Source organism: Heteronotia binoei, chromosome 4 (genome assembly GCF_032191835.1).
Source record: "Heteronotia binoei isolate CCM8104 ecotype False Entrance Well chromosome 4, APGP_CSIRO_Hbin_v1, whole genome shotgun sequence".
NCBI lineage: Eukaryota > Metazoa > Chordata > Lepidosauria > Squamata > Gekkonidae > Heteronotia > Heteronotia binoei.
The window spans coordinates 174,205,025-174,221,108 of NC_083226.1; the positions used below are offsets into that span (position 1 = coordinate 174,205,025).

Consider the following 16,084-nt stretch of genomic DNA (forward strand, 5'->3'; position numbering starts at 1 on the left):
TTCTCCCAGATAAGAGTCCGCACACTACACCAAACTGGCCCAAGTGAAGGGAAGAAGGGAGACAATTTTAAGAAATATGCTGGGAAAGAGAGAGAATAAAGCCAACACTAGGGTAGCAGCTGCCACCGAAACAACATTATTCTCATCTGCCCAGCCAATTGGATTTCCCGTGGCCAATGGCCAATCAGAAGCCTTATAGAAGAAGAAGAAGAAGAAGATATTGGATTTATATCCCGCTCTCCACTCCGAAGAGTCTCAGAGCGGCTCACAATCTCCTTTACCTTCCTCCCCCACAACAAACACCCTGTGAGGTGGGTGGGGCTGAGAGAGCTCTCCCAGAAGCTGCCCTTTCAAGGACAACTCTGCAAGAGCTATGGCTGACCCGAGGCCATTCCAGCAGGTGCAAGTGGAGGAGTGGGGAATCAAACCCGGTTCTCCCAGATAAGAGTCTGCACACTTAACCACTACACCAAACTAGGCAAGGCTTTTTTTGGTAGCAGGAACTTCTTTGTGTATTAGGCCACACCCTCCTGACATAGCCAATTCTCCAAGAGCTTACAGTAGGTCCTGTAAGCTCCTGAAGGATTGGCTACATAAGAGAGGTGTGGCCTAATATGCAAAGGAGTCCCTGCTATGAAAAAAAGCCTATCAGCATCCACCCGCTTTCTACAAACCCCTGCAACAGGCCCACAGGTTCCAAATACGGTTAGTCGAAATGGATGCACTTTGTACAAAAAGGGAACCATGCCAACTTCCCAACACTCCCCAGGTTAAGCAAGGAGGGAAATTCTAAAAACTACTACGCGAAGCACAATCACCCAAAAAGAATAATTCAGTCTTCCAGGTCCCATCCGGCTGAACGTGTACGACTGATCCCCTGAATGTCACCTGAACAGGTTAATCCCCTTCCTGACGATTCTCCGGGGGGGGGGGGGGTTCGGCGCTCTCCTGATTAATAACTCATCTTTGTTTTCTCGTTCTGCTGAATCGCTGTTAATGTATTACCAATGGCAGTTTATAAAAGACAGTTCTCTCCCTCTCTGCCTTGGCTCTCAATAAGATGGAGAGCCTTATCTAATGACTCGGCTATTGCTTTGCATTACTCTCCCCACCGATCTCTCGTTCCTGCACAGATTACCTTCTGTTCGCTAGACGCTTCCTTTTTTTTTCACTGGAATCTTTTCCAGGAAAGGACAGAAATTGGGCGCGTCCAGGGGAGATCTCTAAACAGGGCTTTTTTTGCAGCATGAACTTCTTTGAATACTAGGCCTCACCTCTGATGTAGCCAACCCTCCAAGAGCCCACTGTCAGCTCCAGGAGGATTGGCTACATCAGGAGGGTGTGGCCTAATATGCAAAGGAGGTCCTGCTAGAATTCCTTACAGGGCTCTTCTCACAGGGCCTGCTGTCAGCTCCAGGAGGATTGGCTACATCAGGAGGGTGTGGCCTAATATGCAAAGGAGGTCCTGCTAGAATTCTTACAGGCTCTTCATACAGGGCCCACTGTCAGCTCCCAGGAGGATGGGCTACATCAGGACGGTGTGGCGGCCTAATATGCAAAGGAGTTCCTGCTACAAAAAAAAAGCCCTGCCTCTAACGCTCAACATAACATCTGTCAAAGGAGTCATTTTGTTGCTTGTGGAGCCCTTACTTTTAGGGAAAAGTCAGACACAAAGCTGATTTCACGATTAAGCTTCATCTATGGCCTTCTTGATTTGATCTGATTTGAAAGTTTTATTGGTTTTCTAAACAGTTAAAGAGAACAGGTAAGGGGGAATAGAAAATTATAGTTGCAGATAACAATATTACTATAATCTAATCTGCACATAATATACTTTTTCAAAAGACAGATATTGTCACGTTGTTGTCTCTTTACATTAAATCACCAATGTCTAAACAATATGTTTTAGTGACTGTAAGTCTTCTTATTAAAATATCTATTTAAACTTACATTTCCGGTTAAAATGATATTATAATAGAGAATACAGGCGAAAGGAGATATAAGTTCACACCAAAGAATTTTAAGAGTCTTGAGCGTCTAGCCAAGTATATAGTTTCACCCAATATTTTCTTGCTTCTTCCTTAGAATTCCCAGCCAACAACTGGGATAAATAGTCCAGCTCAGCCGTTTCCAGAATTTTACCCACTAAGTTCATTCTCGTGGGGATCTCCTGAAACTTCCATCTCTGTGCCAAAAGAATCCTAGCCGCTGTGTTAATGTATGCCAACAAATGTATCATCTCTTTGGAATAATCACCAAGATATATGTTCAATAAAAACAGTTCTGGTTTAAATTGGATCTGTGTCTTCAAAATTTTCTGTAATAGTTCATGGATTATCTTCCAATAGTCTTTCACCACCCCACAGGTCCACCACATATGATAAAAAGACCCAACATTTTTAGTACACTTCCAACATTTGTTAGACATGTTAGTATACATCTTACACAATTTCTGCGGGGTTACGTACCATCTATAAAACATCTTATACAGATTTTCTTTAAAGGTTACTGACGTAGTTAGTTTAATATTGGATTTCCACAGCATTTCCCATTCTTCTAGCATAATATTACGCCCCAAATTTTTCGCCCATTGGACCATACAGTCTTTTACTATCTCACCTTGCACCTTCATCTGTAATAAGCATGAATATAGCTTGGAAATTAGTTTTTCTTGAGGACCTAAGAAGGTTTTGTCAAATGGATATTGTTCTGTATTAAAGTCTATTGCTGTCTTTGGCATATCTAGATTCAACTTGTGTTCTCAACCACCAACTCATTTTAATGTCCACGTTTTCTAACTCTTCCCTGGTTTTCCATGGCCTTCCTTCATCTGGAGAGACACCTCTAACAGCGAGATCCTTCTTACCAGGGGTAGAATTCTAGCAGAAGCTCTTTTGCATATTAGGCCACACACCCCAATTTAGCCAATCCTCCAAGAGCTTACAAGGCTCTTTTTTGTAAGCTCTTGGAGGATTGGCTACATCAGGGGTGTGTGGCCTAATATGCAAAGGAGCTCCTGCTAGAATTCCACCCCTGATTCTTACCATATTGAAAACGCATAGACTGAATTCACCAGAATGACTCATTTGTTCCAGAACACATACAATAAAATAATGGGCGTTTGTCCTTCCATCTTAATAGCATCGGATTTGTTGTGGGGTATGTGTCTTGACCCGGAAGGTCCAGACCAGCCCAATCTTAAAAAAGAAGTAACAAACAGCACTGCTTGAATGAACCAGTGGTCCATCTAGTCCAGCATCTCATCTCATGCAGTGGTCAATTTGTTTCTCTGGAGGGTCAACAGCAGCAGTTAAATTTCAGGTCCTTCCATTTTGTTTCGGTTAAAGACGACTACCGTGCCGAAGATTTCATGAGGGGGGAAAAAAATGTATATTTTGAGGGAAACTCTGAAGGAAGAGAAGTGATACAAGGCAAGTTTTCTGGAAGGGAGACCCATGGCATATATCACATACCAGCATGCAGAATGAAGAGGATAGGGAGTGTCAACGCTTACCACCTACTTTCGGTTTTTGAAGAGGAATCTGAGGAGGATGAGAAGGAAGAGAGACCCCGCACACCACGTCAACAACCAGTCAGGAGGACAGGACCAGCTCCCAACTCTGAAAGTCAACATCCGGTTAGCTGATTGCTCTAGCACTGTTACATTGTCTCCCTTACCTGCGGAGGTGAAGGAAAGCCGTGTAGCACTGCTTGCGGAACTCCTGATACTGCTCGCTCTGAGTCCCTCCCATGCCTTCCACCATCTCCTTGTTTAGCTTCATCGGCGGAGGAAGAGGCTTCGGATCCCGGCCCAGAATGTAGCCAAAATCGATGTGGAAAAGCTTACCTGCGTTGGCAGAGGGGATTCAAAGGTTCGGCTGATTAGATTTAGACCTAGAGCAGTACCTCAGTCAATACTCTGTGCACAGTTGCAACAGCGCCCCCGTTGAGCGAACTCCCATCTCTCCCATACACAGGGGTGGCATTCTAGCAGGAGCTCCTTTGCATATTAGGCCACACACCCCTGATGTAGCCAATCCTCCTGGAGCTTCCAGTAGGCCCTGTACGAAGAGCCCTGTAAGGAATTCTAGCAGAACCTCCTTTGCATATGAGGCCACACACCCCTGATGTAGCCAATCCTCCTGGAGCTTACAGTAGGCCCTGTGAGAAGAGCCCTGTAAGGAATTCTAGCAGGACCTCCTTTGCCTATTAGGCCACACACCCCTGATGTAGCCAGTCCTCCTGGAGCTTACAGCAGGCCCTGTGAGAAGAGCCCTGTAAGGAATTCTAGCAGGACCTCCTTTGCCTATTAGGCCACACACCCCTGATGTAGCCAGTCCTCCTGGAGCTTACAGTAGGCCCTGTGAGAAGAGCCCTGTAAGAAATTCTAGCAGGACCTCCTTTGCCTATTAGGCCACACACCCCTGATGTAGCCAATCCTCCTGGAGCTTACAGTAGGCCCTGTGAGAAGAGCCCTGTAAGGAATTCTAGCAGGACCTCCTTTGCCTATTAGGCCACACACCCCTGATGTAGCCAGTCCTCCTGGAGCTTACAGCAGGCCCTGTGAGAAGAGCCCTGTAAGGAATTCTAGCAGAACCTCCTTTGCATATTAGGCCACACACCCCTGACGTAGCCAATCCTCCTGGAGCTTCCAGTAGGCCCTGTATGAAGAGCCCTGTAAGGAATTCTAGCAGAACCTCCTTTGCATATTAGGCCACACACCCCTGATGTAGCCAGTCCTCCTGGAGCTTACAGCAGGCCCTGTGAGAAGAGCCCTGTAAGGAATTCTAGCAGAACCTCCTTTGCATATTAGGCCACACACCCCTGACGTAGCCAATCCTCCTGGAGCTTACAGTAGGCCCTGTGCGAAGAGCCCTGTAAGGAATTCTAGCAGGACCTCCTTTGCCTATTAGGCCACACACCCCTGATGCAGCCAATCCTCCTGGAGCTCACAGCAGGCCCTGTGAGAAGAGCCCTGTAAGGAATTCTAGCAGGACCTCCTTTGCATATGAGGCCACACACCCCTGATGCAGCCAATCCTCCTGGAGCTTCAAGTAGGCCCTGTACGAAGAGCCCTGTAAGGAATTCTAGCAGGACCTCCTTTGCCTATTAGGCCACACACCCCTGATGTAGCCAATCCTCCAAGAGCTTACAAAAAAGAGCAGGGGATAGACCTAGATGGTCTAACTCTACAATTCTATGTGTCTCGAGTGTGAATTGATTTATACCGCGTTTATGTTTAATTCGATGTATACTACAGTTCCGAAGCGAGTTTAAATAATTTGGTCTTACGTGGAACTGTGGCAGGTCCTGAAGGGCCCTGATGTTTTCAGGGAGGGCACTCCACAAAGCAGGGGCTATTACTGAAAACGCTATGGTGCTGGTGATGGACAGTCGAGCCTCTTTCGGTCCAGGGATCTTAAGGAGGTTTTGAGACCCCGAATGGAGTGCTCTCTGGGGCACACATGGGGAGAGGTGGTCCCGAAGGTAGGCGAGTCCCAGGCCATAGAGGGCTTTAAAGGTTATGACCAGCACCTTGAAGCGAATACAGAATGCCACAGGCAACCAGTGCAATGTTAGGGGGAGGTATTTGTGAATGTCCTGCATTGTGCAGGGGATTGGACTAGATGACCCTGGAGGTCCCTTCCAACTCTGTGATTCTAAAAAGTACAGGATACAATAGAATGTAAGGGTAGTTCGGTAAGATTAATTCCGTAGTTCCACCTTGGAATTGATTTCCCCCTTCCCTAGCAGCCTTCAAGCAGTGGCTGGATGGATGCTTTGCCATGGATGATCCTGCACTGAGCAGGGGATAGACCTAGACGGCCCGTGTGGCCCCTTCCAACTCTACAATTCTATGCGTCTCGAGTGGAAAATCCACCTCCCTCCCTCCCCAAAAAAGCACCATTGGTTTCAGTCCATTTTGTATAACTGCGAGATGAAAAAGCACGGTTGCTTCCGCTGGAGCACACATCTCCTTCTCTGGGTAAGGGAGGAAGGTGGGGCAAGACCGAAGGAAGGAAGAGATTGACAATTTCAGGGGTCAAAGTAAAATGCTGTCTGGGCACATTCTGTAATGCTGCGTTTTATAGGAGTAGAACGGAAACCAGACTGCAGAGGCATAAATCCACAGAACTGTAAATCCAAAGCCCATTTAGCAAGAAGGGATTTACTTCTGAGTAAAGATCCTTTAAAGCGGGCTGTTGAAGCTCTATAAAATAAGCAGCCGGTGTGTAACCCGACCGGTAATTGCTCAGGGAATGGCTGCACTCTTGCTGGCTCCATTTCTCCAGGCTATTTAGGTTTAAAACACAGAACATGGCCAGCGTGGATCTTTTTGTGTCTAGTTTAGTGTGGCCCAGAGTCTCCCTGGATACCCCAAAGACCACAGAGCAGCAGGGTAAGTTGCTAGAGAGGCTGCTACAACTCAACTGAGGGCTTCCAACAGGAAGGAAGGAAGGGAGGGAAGGGAGGGAAGGGAGGGAAGGGAGGGAAGGGAGGGAAGGGAGGGAAGGGAGGGAGGGAGGGAGGGAGGAAGGGAGGAAGGGAGGAAAGAAAGAAAGAAAGAAAGAAAGAAAGAAAGAAAGAAAGAAAGAAAGAAAGAAAGAAAGAAAGAAAGAAAGAAAGAAAGAAAGAAAGAAAGAAAGAAAGAAAGAAAATGATTGTCTGTGGCTCACTTCCAGAGCCACTGGTTGGCGTGCTGAAGTTCCTGGGTTCAATTCCCATCATTTCCAGTTCAAAGGGTTAGGTGGCAGGTGATGTGAAAGACCTAAAACTGAGACCTATGAGAGCATCTGCTAGCTAGTATCGACTGCGATAGACCTCTGGCCTCTGTGCCCTCTTGCTGACTGTTCAGAGGAACTAGTTGGCCACTGTGTGAGACAGGATGTTGAACTGAATGGACCCTCCCTGGTCTGATCCAGCAGGGCTCTTCTGATGTTCTTACGGAGGCCTCAGCCTCTCTGCCCTGCTGTTGGCCCTCTAGAGCAGTGGTCCCCAACCTTTTTGGCACCAGGGACCGGTCTGTGAAAGACAATTTTTCCACGGACTGGCGAGGGGGGGTGGAACAATGGTTTTGGGGTGATACAATTGTACACTTTATTTTGGTGTGGTGGACTCTTATCTGGGAGAACGGGGTTTGATTCCCCATTCCTCCACTTGTAGCTGCTGGAATGGCCTTGGCTCAGCCATTGCCCTGGCAGAGGTTGTCCTTGAAAGGGCAGCTTCTGGGAGAGCGCTCTCAACTCTACCCACCTCACAGGGGGTCTGTTGTGGCGGAGGAAGATAAAGGAGATTGTGAGCCACTCTGAGATTCGGAGTGGAGGGCAGGATATAAACCCAATGTCGTCTTCTTTTATTATTATTACATTGTAATATATAATCTCTCTCTCGGCTTGACTTCGCGAACGAAGATTTAAGAAGGGTGCAGTAGTCCACGTCTGCTGCAGGCTCGCTGGTGGCTGACAAGACCAATGCGGGACAGGCAGATCCGGCCACAGTGACTGCAGGGATTTGGGGTTGGTGCTGTAGCAGTGCGATTCTTCCTCAATCTCCTTTTGTCCTCAAGACCAGCTATGCGTGCGTTCTCAAAGGAAGAGACAGCCTGGTGGATGGTGTGCCTCCATGCTTTGCGATCTGAGGCTAGGTCAGACCACTGGTGATGATTGATGCGACAGGTGCCAAGGGATTTCTTCAAGGAGTCCTTGTACCTCTTCTTTGGTGCCCCTCTATTTCGATGGCCGGTGGAAAGTTCGCCATACAGGGCAATCTTGGGAAGGCGGTGGTTTTCCATCCTAGAAATATGCCCTGCCCAGCGCAGCTGCGTCTTCAACAGCAGTGCCTCGATGCTTATAACCTCTGCCCGCTTGAGGACTTCAGTGTTGGTCACAAAGTCACTCCAGTGGATGTTGAGGATGGTGCGAAGGCAGCGCTGAGGAAAGCGCTCAAGGAGTCGCAGGTGATGACGGTATAAAACCCACGATTCGGAGCCGTAGATGAGGGTTGTCATCACAATATATATAATGAAATGATTATACAACTCACAGCTCAGTTGCTAACAGGGCACAGTCCGGTACTGGTCCATGGTCCAGGGGTTGGGGACCCTTGCTCTCGAGCAGGGGTTTCAAATTCATTTGCTATGAAGGCCAGATCTGACATAAATGAGCCCTTTTTGGGCCAGGCCATGTGTGTACCTCTTTAAGATCAGGGGAGCAGAGATATAAACTTTATAAAGGACACAAACACAATTAAAGATTTTTTAAAAACCTTAAAATAAAACATGCTGAAAACATTAGCACTTGTCGGTCTTAAAAGTGCTTTCTTTGTATCTCTCCCATGGGATCCAGGGAATCGGCCAAAGGAAGCTCTGGCTCTTTCCCTCCTTCTCCAGAGGACCAGGAGGGGGAGGAGCCTCAGCCAATAGAAGGAAGAGAGGCTCGGCTCAGTAGCTCTGCTGTGCGATTCAGAGAGCCTGCAAACCAAATTCTGCCTCCCACCCCTTCCTCCCCAAGGGAGGAGGCCTCAGCCATTGGAGAAAATAGAGGTTTTGCTCTGTAGCTTCTGTATAATTGAGCGAGCCTTGCAAAGAAAGCTGTTATAAGAACATAAGAACATAAGAGAAGCCATGTTAGATCAGGCCAATGGCCCATCCAGTCCAACATTCTGTGTCACACAGCGGCCAAATATATATATATATACACACACACACACACTGTGGCTAATAGCCACTGATGGACCTCTGCTCCATATTTTTATCTAACCCCCTCTTGAAGCTGGCTATGCTTGTGGACGCCACCACCTCCTGTGGCAGTGAATTCCACATGTTAATCACCCTTTGGGTGAAGAAGTACTTCCTTTTATCCGTTTTAACCTGGCTGCTCAGCAATTTCATCGAATGCCCACGAGTTCTTGTATTGTGAGAAAGGGAGAAAAGTACTTCTTTCTCTACTTTCTCCATCCCATGCATTATCTTGTAAACTTCTATCATGTCACCCCTCAGTCGACGTTTCTCCAAGCTAAAGAGCCCCAAGCGTTTCAACCTTTTTTCATAGGGAAAGTGTTCCAGCCCTTTAATCATTTTAGTTGCCCTTTTCTGAACTTTCTCCAATGCTATAATATCCTTTTTGAGGTGCGGCGACCAGAACTGCACACAGTACTCCAAATGAGACAGCACCATCGATTTATACAGGGGCATTATGATACTGGCTGATTTGTTTTCAATTCCCTTCCTAATAATTCCCAGCATGGCGTTGGCCTTTTTTATTGCAAACGCACACTGTCTTGACATTTTCAGTGAATTATCTACCATGACCCCAAGATCTCTCTCTTGGTCCGTCTCTGCCAGTTCACACCCCATCAACTTGTATTATACAGAACTTATACATCAACTTGTGTTATACAGAAAGAAGCAACAGTGTCAAGCGATGTTTCCTGTGATCGTAACTGTCTATGCTTATTATATTATAACTGTTATACTGTACCTGTTACTAACCCTGAATTCAAGCTGAGGCACATCAAAGCAATAGAGTTAGCTGGCGCCCCTCCCTGCGCCTCTCTCGCCTTTACTAACAAATGCAGGAATTTGCTCTTTGAAGATAAAGCCTCCAGGGACATTTTCCCAGGCCTAGCTTGGACCCAGGAAGAACAACCGCAGGGAGATAAGAGAAAGCACTGTGTAACTTTTCACACGTGAATACTAGAATGTTTAGCAATTGCAACTTTGTTTAAAGAACCTTTGATGTGCCATCTTTAAAATATGCATTCCGCTGCTGCACTGGATCAGTTCCAATATTCGGCTCAATAGAAGCGTATGGATTAACACTAAAGCTATACTTTGTTTCAAAGCAAGGACTAGTTACTTTGAAATCCGCTCGCTTGACACAAAGAAGGAAGCAGATGACAGCCAGTTGCTCAGGGGCCTGATAGGAGCCCTCCGGGGGGGGGGGCTGATTTGGCCCCTAGGCCGCATGTTTGACACCCCTGCTCTAGAGGAACTGGTTGGCCACTGTGTGATACAGGATGCTGGACTAGATGGACCACTGGTCTGATCCAGCAGGGCTCTTTGATGTTCTTATGAAGGCCTTGGCCTCTCTGCCCTGTTGTTGGCCCTCCAGAGGAACTGGTTGGCCACTGTGTGAGACAGGATGCTGGACTAGATGGACCACTGGTCTGATCCAGCAGGGCTCTTTGATGTTCTTATGAAGGCCTCAGCCTCTCTGCCCTGTTGTTGGCCCTCCTGAGGAACTGGTTGGCCACTGTGTGAGACAGGATGCTGGACTAGATAGACCACTGGTCTGATCCAGCAGGCCTCTTCTTATGTTCTTATGAAGGCCTCGGCCTCTCTGCCCTGTTGTTGGACCTCCAGAGGAACTGGTTGGCCACTGGTTGAGACAGGATGCTGGACTAGGTGGACCACTGGTCTGATCCAGCAGGGCTCTTCTTATGTTCTTATGAAGGCCTCAGCCTCTCTTTCCTGTTGTTGGCCCTCCTGAGGAACTGGTTGGCCACTGTGTGACACAAGATGCTGGACTAGATGGACTATTGGTCTGATCCAGCAGGGCTCTCCTTACCTTCTTAATAATCTCCCTTCTTCTATTCTAGATTGCCCCTGCTACGGGACTGATACAGCAAACTGCACCCACAGAATAACAAATCCAAGCGATTGTTTTCTGAAGAGGGCCAAGTTTGATCTCACGACGCGCAACAACCCTACTTATTCAAATCAAGAACGTTACAAGGAGCTCCACCTTTCTGCGCTTCTATTTCCAGCTCGTCACGGCGATGTCTAGAGATACATGTATTACTTTTCTTAGAAGACAACAGAATACCTCTCGTGGCTGTAATTACATTTCCTTCCAGCTCTGTACACGGGGAATAAGAGGTGTTAATTAAGCTTCACCTTATTTGCATACAGAGCCGGGAGGGCAGCATTCTCTCTCACACGGTTGGAAAGCCGTCAGATCAACGGAGGTGACTGGCACAGGAGTGAATGCATTAACAAAGGAACTCAGCAGTTTTAAAAAATATATGTATCTTTGCTTGTGAAACTTGAAAAAGAAGACGACATTGGATTTATATTCCGCCCTCCACTCAAGAGTCTCAGAGCGGCTCACAATCTCCTTTCCCTGCCTTCCCCACAACAGACCCTGTGAGGTAGACAAAGATATTGGATTTATATCCCGCCCTCCACTCCGAAGAGTCTCAGAGCGGCTCACAATCTCCTTTCCCTTCCTCCCCCACAACAGACACCCTGTGAGGTAGAAGAAGATATTGGATTTATATCCCGCCCTCCACTCCGAAGAGTCTCAGAGCGGCTCACAATCTCCTTTCCTTTCCTCCCCCACAACAGACACCCTGTGAGGTAGAAGAAGATATTGGATTTATATCCCGCCCTCCACTCCGAAGAGTCTCAGAGCGGCTCACAATCTCCTTTACCTTCCTCCCCAACAGACACCCTGTGAGGTAGATAAAGATATTGGATTTATATCCCGCCCTCCACTCCGAAGAGTCTCAGAGCGGCTCACAATTTCCTTTATCTTCCTCACCCACAATAGACACCCTGTGAGGTGGGTGGGGCTGAGAGGACTCTCACAGCAGCTGCCCTTTCAAGGACAACCTCTGCCAGAGCTATAGCTGACCCAAGGCCATTCCAAGCAGGTGCAAGTGGAGGAGTAGGGAATCAAACCTGGTTCTCCCAGATAAGAATCTGCACACTTCCCCACTACACCAAACTGGCTCTCGAACTATAAGAACAACTGTTTATAGTTGGAAGGGGGTTCTTCTGTGACTGTCTTATTCCTCCTTCTCCTCCTCCTTCTTCTCAGAGATCCCTAGCCTTTGTGAACCTGTGGTCACAACTCTTTTAATTTCAACCCACTGGTTCCGGTCCGACCTTCTGGGGCCACAGAAAACAATTCCACACCATCCTCAATATGACACGGCCTCTTGTGAGCTCCTGCCCTTTGCTGTCTGCCTAGCTGAGTCGTTGCCCTCGTCTGGAAGAGAAACGACACCGCTCCCCAGATCCTCGGCTTCAAAATATTAATCCGGCGACGAAAAAGGGAAAATATCCCTACTGGATACGTGTCAAGGATTTCCATTTTGGTGTGTGGGCTCCATTTCAGGCTTCCCCTCAGCTGGTAGGCCGTGACCTTCCTTCCTCGAAACTCTGCCGGAACCTTGCTGTTCTGAACCGTTTCCCCCAGATGCCCATTTACACGGAAAGGGGTTAAAAAAAGGGCCATCCGAAATGCTTCCCAGCCATTTGTCCCTGTCAATTTAATCAACTGTTTCCTCCCCAAGAAGGCTGCTCTTCGGAGCATTTCTTATTTCAAATTTGTCAGAATCAACACAAGCTGACAACGCCCGGGAGGGGGGGGGAATGCGGCTCAAAATGGAGAATCGAGGAGAGAGAAATGGCAAAAGAAGAGGCAGGAGTTAACGTCGCTCTCTGCAGGCTTATAAAAATGACGCTAATTGGGGTCTTTCATTTAGGGAAGCTTTTTCTTTTAAGTTTGTCAGGGTCCATCTAGAGAAACGGGACCTATAAGACAGCATCAGAGGGTAGTCACATAAATTTGCAATAGAGAAGGGGAGGAGAGAGAGGAAGATGGAGAAGAAGAAGAAGAAGGGGAGGAGGAGGAGGAAGAAAGCAGAAGAAGAAAGCAAAAAGAAGAAAAAAGAGGAAGAAGGAGGAAGGAGAAAGAAGGAAGAAGATGATGATATTGGATTTATATCCCACCCTCTACTCTGAATCTCAGAGCGGCTCACAATCTCCTTTATATCTTCCTTCCCCACAACAGGCACTCTGTGAGGTGGGTGAGGCTGAGAGCGCTCTCGCCGAAGCTGCCCTTTCAAGGACAACTCTTGGGAGAGCTACGGCTGACCCAAGGCCATTCCAGCAGGTGCAAGTAGAGGAGTGGGGAATCAAACCCCGTTCTCCCAGATAAGAGTCCACACACTCAACCACTACAGCAAACTGGCTCTCAAGTAGATTAGAATCCAGTTGTGCCTCAGAGACTCAGTGATGCTCTGAGTTTGTGGTGCTTGGGGGGTAACAGAGGGAGGGCTTCTGGAGTTCTGGGTCTCCTGGTGGACCTCTTGAAGGCACCTGAGTTTTGGCCACTATGTGGCACAGAACAGTGTACTGGATGGGCCATTGGCCTGATCCAACATGGCTTTTCTTATGTTCTTGAGCAGTGGTCCATGAGTGGCTATTAACTACAATGTATAGCTGGAACACTCCATCTGGAGCAGTGATGCTCTGCATTCTTGGTGCTTGAGGGGAGGGCAAGAGGGGTCAAAACCCAGGTGCCATCAGGAGGTTCACCAGCAGGGTCAGAACTCCAGAAGCCCTTCCACTGCCCCCCACAACCGAGAGAGCCAGTTTGGTGTAGAGTGCCAGTAGAATCTAGAGAAACAGCTCAGCATCCACCTTAAAATACTTCTTGAGTTATAACGGTCATAATAAAACCTTACTCCCATCGTACTTTTTAAATGACTTTCTCCTATGCGGCCGCAGGGGCATGATGGAAATTCCCACTTGTCTGTGCTTTATAGCTTCCTCCCCCGCATCAGACACCCTGTGAGGTGGGTGGGGCTGAGAGAGCTCTCCCAGAAGCTGCCCTTTCAGAAGAAGAAGATGATATTGGATTTATATCCCGCCCTTCACTCCGAAGAGTCTCAGAACGGCTCACAATCTCCTTTCCCTTCCTCCCCCACAACAGACACCCTGTGAGGTAGATGAAGATATTGGATTTATATCCCGCCCTCCACTCCGAAGAGTCTCAGAGCGGCTCACAATCTCCTTTCCCTTCCTCCCCCACAACAGACACCCTGTGAGGTAGATGAAGATATTGGATTTATATCCCGCCCTCCACTCCGAAGAGTCTCAGAGCGGCTCACAATCTCCTTTCCCTTCCTCCCCCACAACAGACACCCCGTGAGGTAGATGAAGATATTGGATTTATATCCCGCCCTCCACTCCGAAGAGTCTCAGAGCGGCTCACAATCTCCTTTCCCTTCCTCCCCCACAACAGACACCCCGTGAGGTAGATGAAGATATTGGATTTATATCCCGCCCTCCACTCCGAAGAGTCTCAGAGCGGCTCACAATCTCCTTTCCCTTCCTCCCCCACAACAGACACCCCGTGAGGTAGATGAAGATATTGGATTTATATCCCGCCCTCCACTCCGAAGAGTCTCAGAGCAGCTCACAAACTCCTTTCCCTTCCTCCCCCACAACAGACACCCTGTGAGGTAGATGAAGATATTGGATTTATATCCCGCCCTCCACTCCAAAGAGTCTCAGAGCGGCTCACAATCTCCTTTCCCTTCCTCCCCCACAACACCACCCTGTGAGGTAGAAGAAGATACTGGATTTCTATCCCGCCCTCCACTCCGAAGAGTCTCACAGTGGCTCACAATCTCCTTTATATCTGCCCTCCATCTCATGATCTGCCTAAGTTCACAGAATCGGCATTTGCTCTCAGATGGTCGTCTAGCCTCTGTTTAAAAAAACCTCCGCAGAAGAAGAGCCCACCACACCCTGAGGAAGCAACCCAGCGGGACTTTCAAGACGAAAGGCATTCGGAGGTGGTTTGCCATTGTCCGCCTCTAAGTCATGACCCCGGTTTTCCTTGAATGTCTTCCACCCATGATCTAACCACGGCTAACTCTGCTTAGCTTCCGATATCTGATGAGATCAGGCTAGCCTGGGCTACGGAGGACAGCGTTATCATTTACCTAGGGTGTCAAAGAGCCGTGGACCAGTCCTGGCCAGGTCACCCTAACACATAAATCTGGACTTTGAGGGGTGCGGGGTGACTGTATCAAAAAGGCTGGGAACCACTGTGCTAGAGGAGGGCATCACCATTAGCAGAAACAGGGACTTTTTATTTTATTCATTTTGTTTTTAGCAGCAACACAGTTCCAGCTGGTTTGGCATCAGGGGTGTGGCCTAATATGCAAATGAGTTCCTGCTGGGCTTTCCCTGCAAAAACGCCCTGTGTGAAACAATGGTGATGTCGAGGGTGTGGCCTACTATGCAAATTAGTTCCTGCTGGGCTTTTTTCTGCAAAAAGGCCCTGTGAGAAATGATGGTAATGTCAAGGGGTGTGGCTTAATATGCACATGAGTTCCTGCAGGACTACAAAAAAGTCCTGTGTGAAACAACGGTGGCACTGGGGCGTGTGGCCTAATATGCAAATGAATTCCTGCTGGGCTATTCCTACAAAAAAGCAGCGTGGAACAATGGTGACGTCAAGGGGTGTGGCCTAATCTGCAAATGAGTTCCTGCTGGGCTATTTCTACAAAAAAAGAGAGCCCTGAGTAGAAAGGCTCTGTTGTGTCCGAAACCCAAGTACGGAAGCTTTTCCGGGTGTGCTTGAAAGTCAGAGCTGACCATTGCAAAAGAGTTTATGCTCAGAACGTTCTCACACACACACACACAAAGGCGGCGGCTTAGAGGTCTCTTCCCAGTCTCTCTTTCTAAGATTGAAAACAAGACGTCTCTGCTCTTTGGCTCTCCGTGAAAAGAGATTCCAACCAGAATTATCGTGGGCAGGCACTGCCCCCTGCAGGACAGTTTGGGATTTTCCAGTGAAACACTAGAATGGGAGGAGGAGGAAATCACACACATGAAGCTGCCTCATACTGAATCAGATCAAGGTCAACTCGGCAGATGTTGAGGATTGAACCTGAGATCCGGCTCTTCCACTAAGCCGCGGCCTCCTCCGTTGGGTCAGCAACTCGTACAACCAAACTTCAGTTTCATTCTTGACGTGGGCGCAACAAAGCCACCTGGAACTGGCACTGTATCTGGTTCTAGCATTACTGGATATTGCTAATCTGGTGTAGTGATTAAGTGCGTGGACTCCTATCTGGGAGAACCGGGTTTGATTCCCCCACTCCTCCACTTGCACCTGCTAGAATGGCCTTGGGTCAGCCATAGCTCTGGCAGAGGTTGTCCTTGAAAGGGCAGCTGCTGTGAGAGCTCTCTCAGCCCCATCTACCTCACAGGGTGTCTGTTGTTGGGGAAGGAGATAAAGGAGGTTGTAAGCCGCTCTGAGACTCTGATCCAGAAAGA

At 48.1% G+C, this 16,084-nt stretch overlaps 1 protein-coding gene across 1 annotated transcript in view; it reads right to left on the reverse strand.

Moving 5' to 3' along the window:
• The window catches only part of LOC132569801 (phosphatidylinositol 3-kinase catalytic subunit type 3), a 142,089-nt gene that overhangs the window by 80,157 nt on the left and 45,848 nt on the right, over window positions 1-16,084 (reverse strand). The window contains exon 10 of the mRNA XM_060236222.1: window positions 3,679-3,847. Coding sequence (XP_060092205.1) covers window positions 3,679-3,847 — 169 coding nt within the window. The remainder of the gene's footprint in view (window positions 1-3,678; window positions 3,848-16,084) is intronic.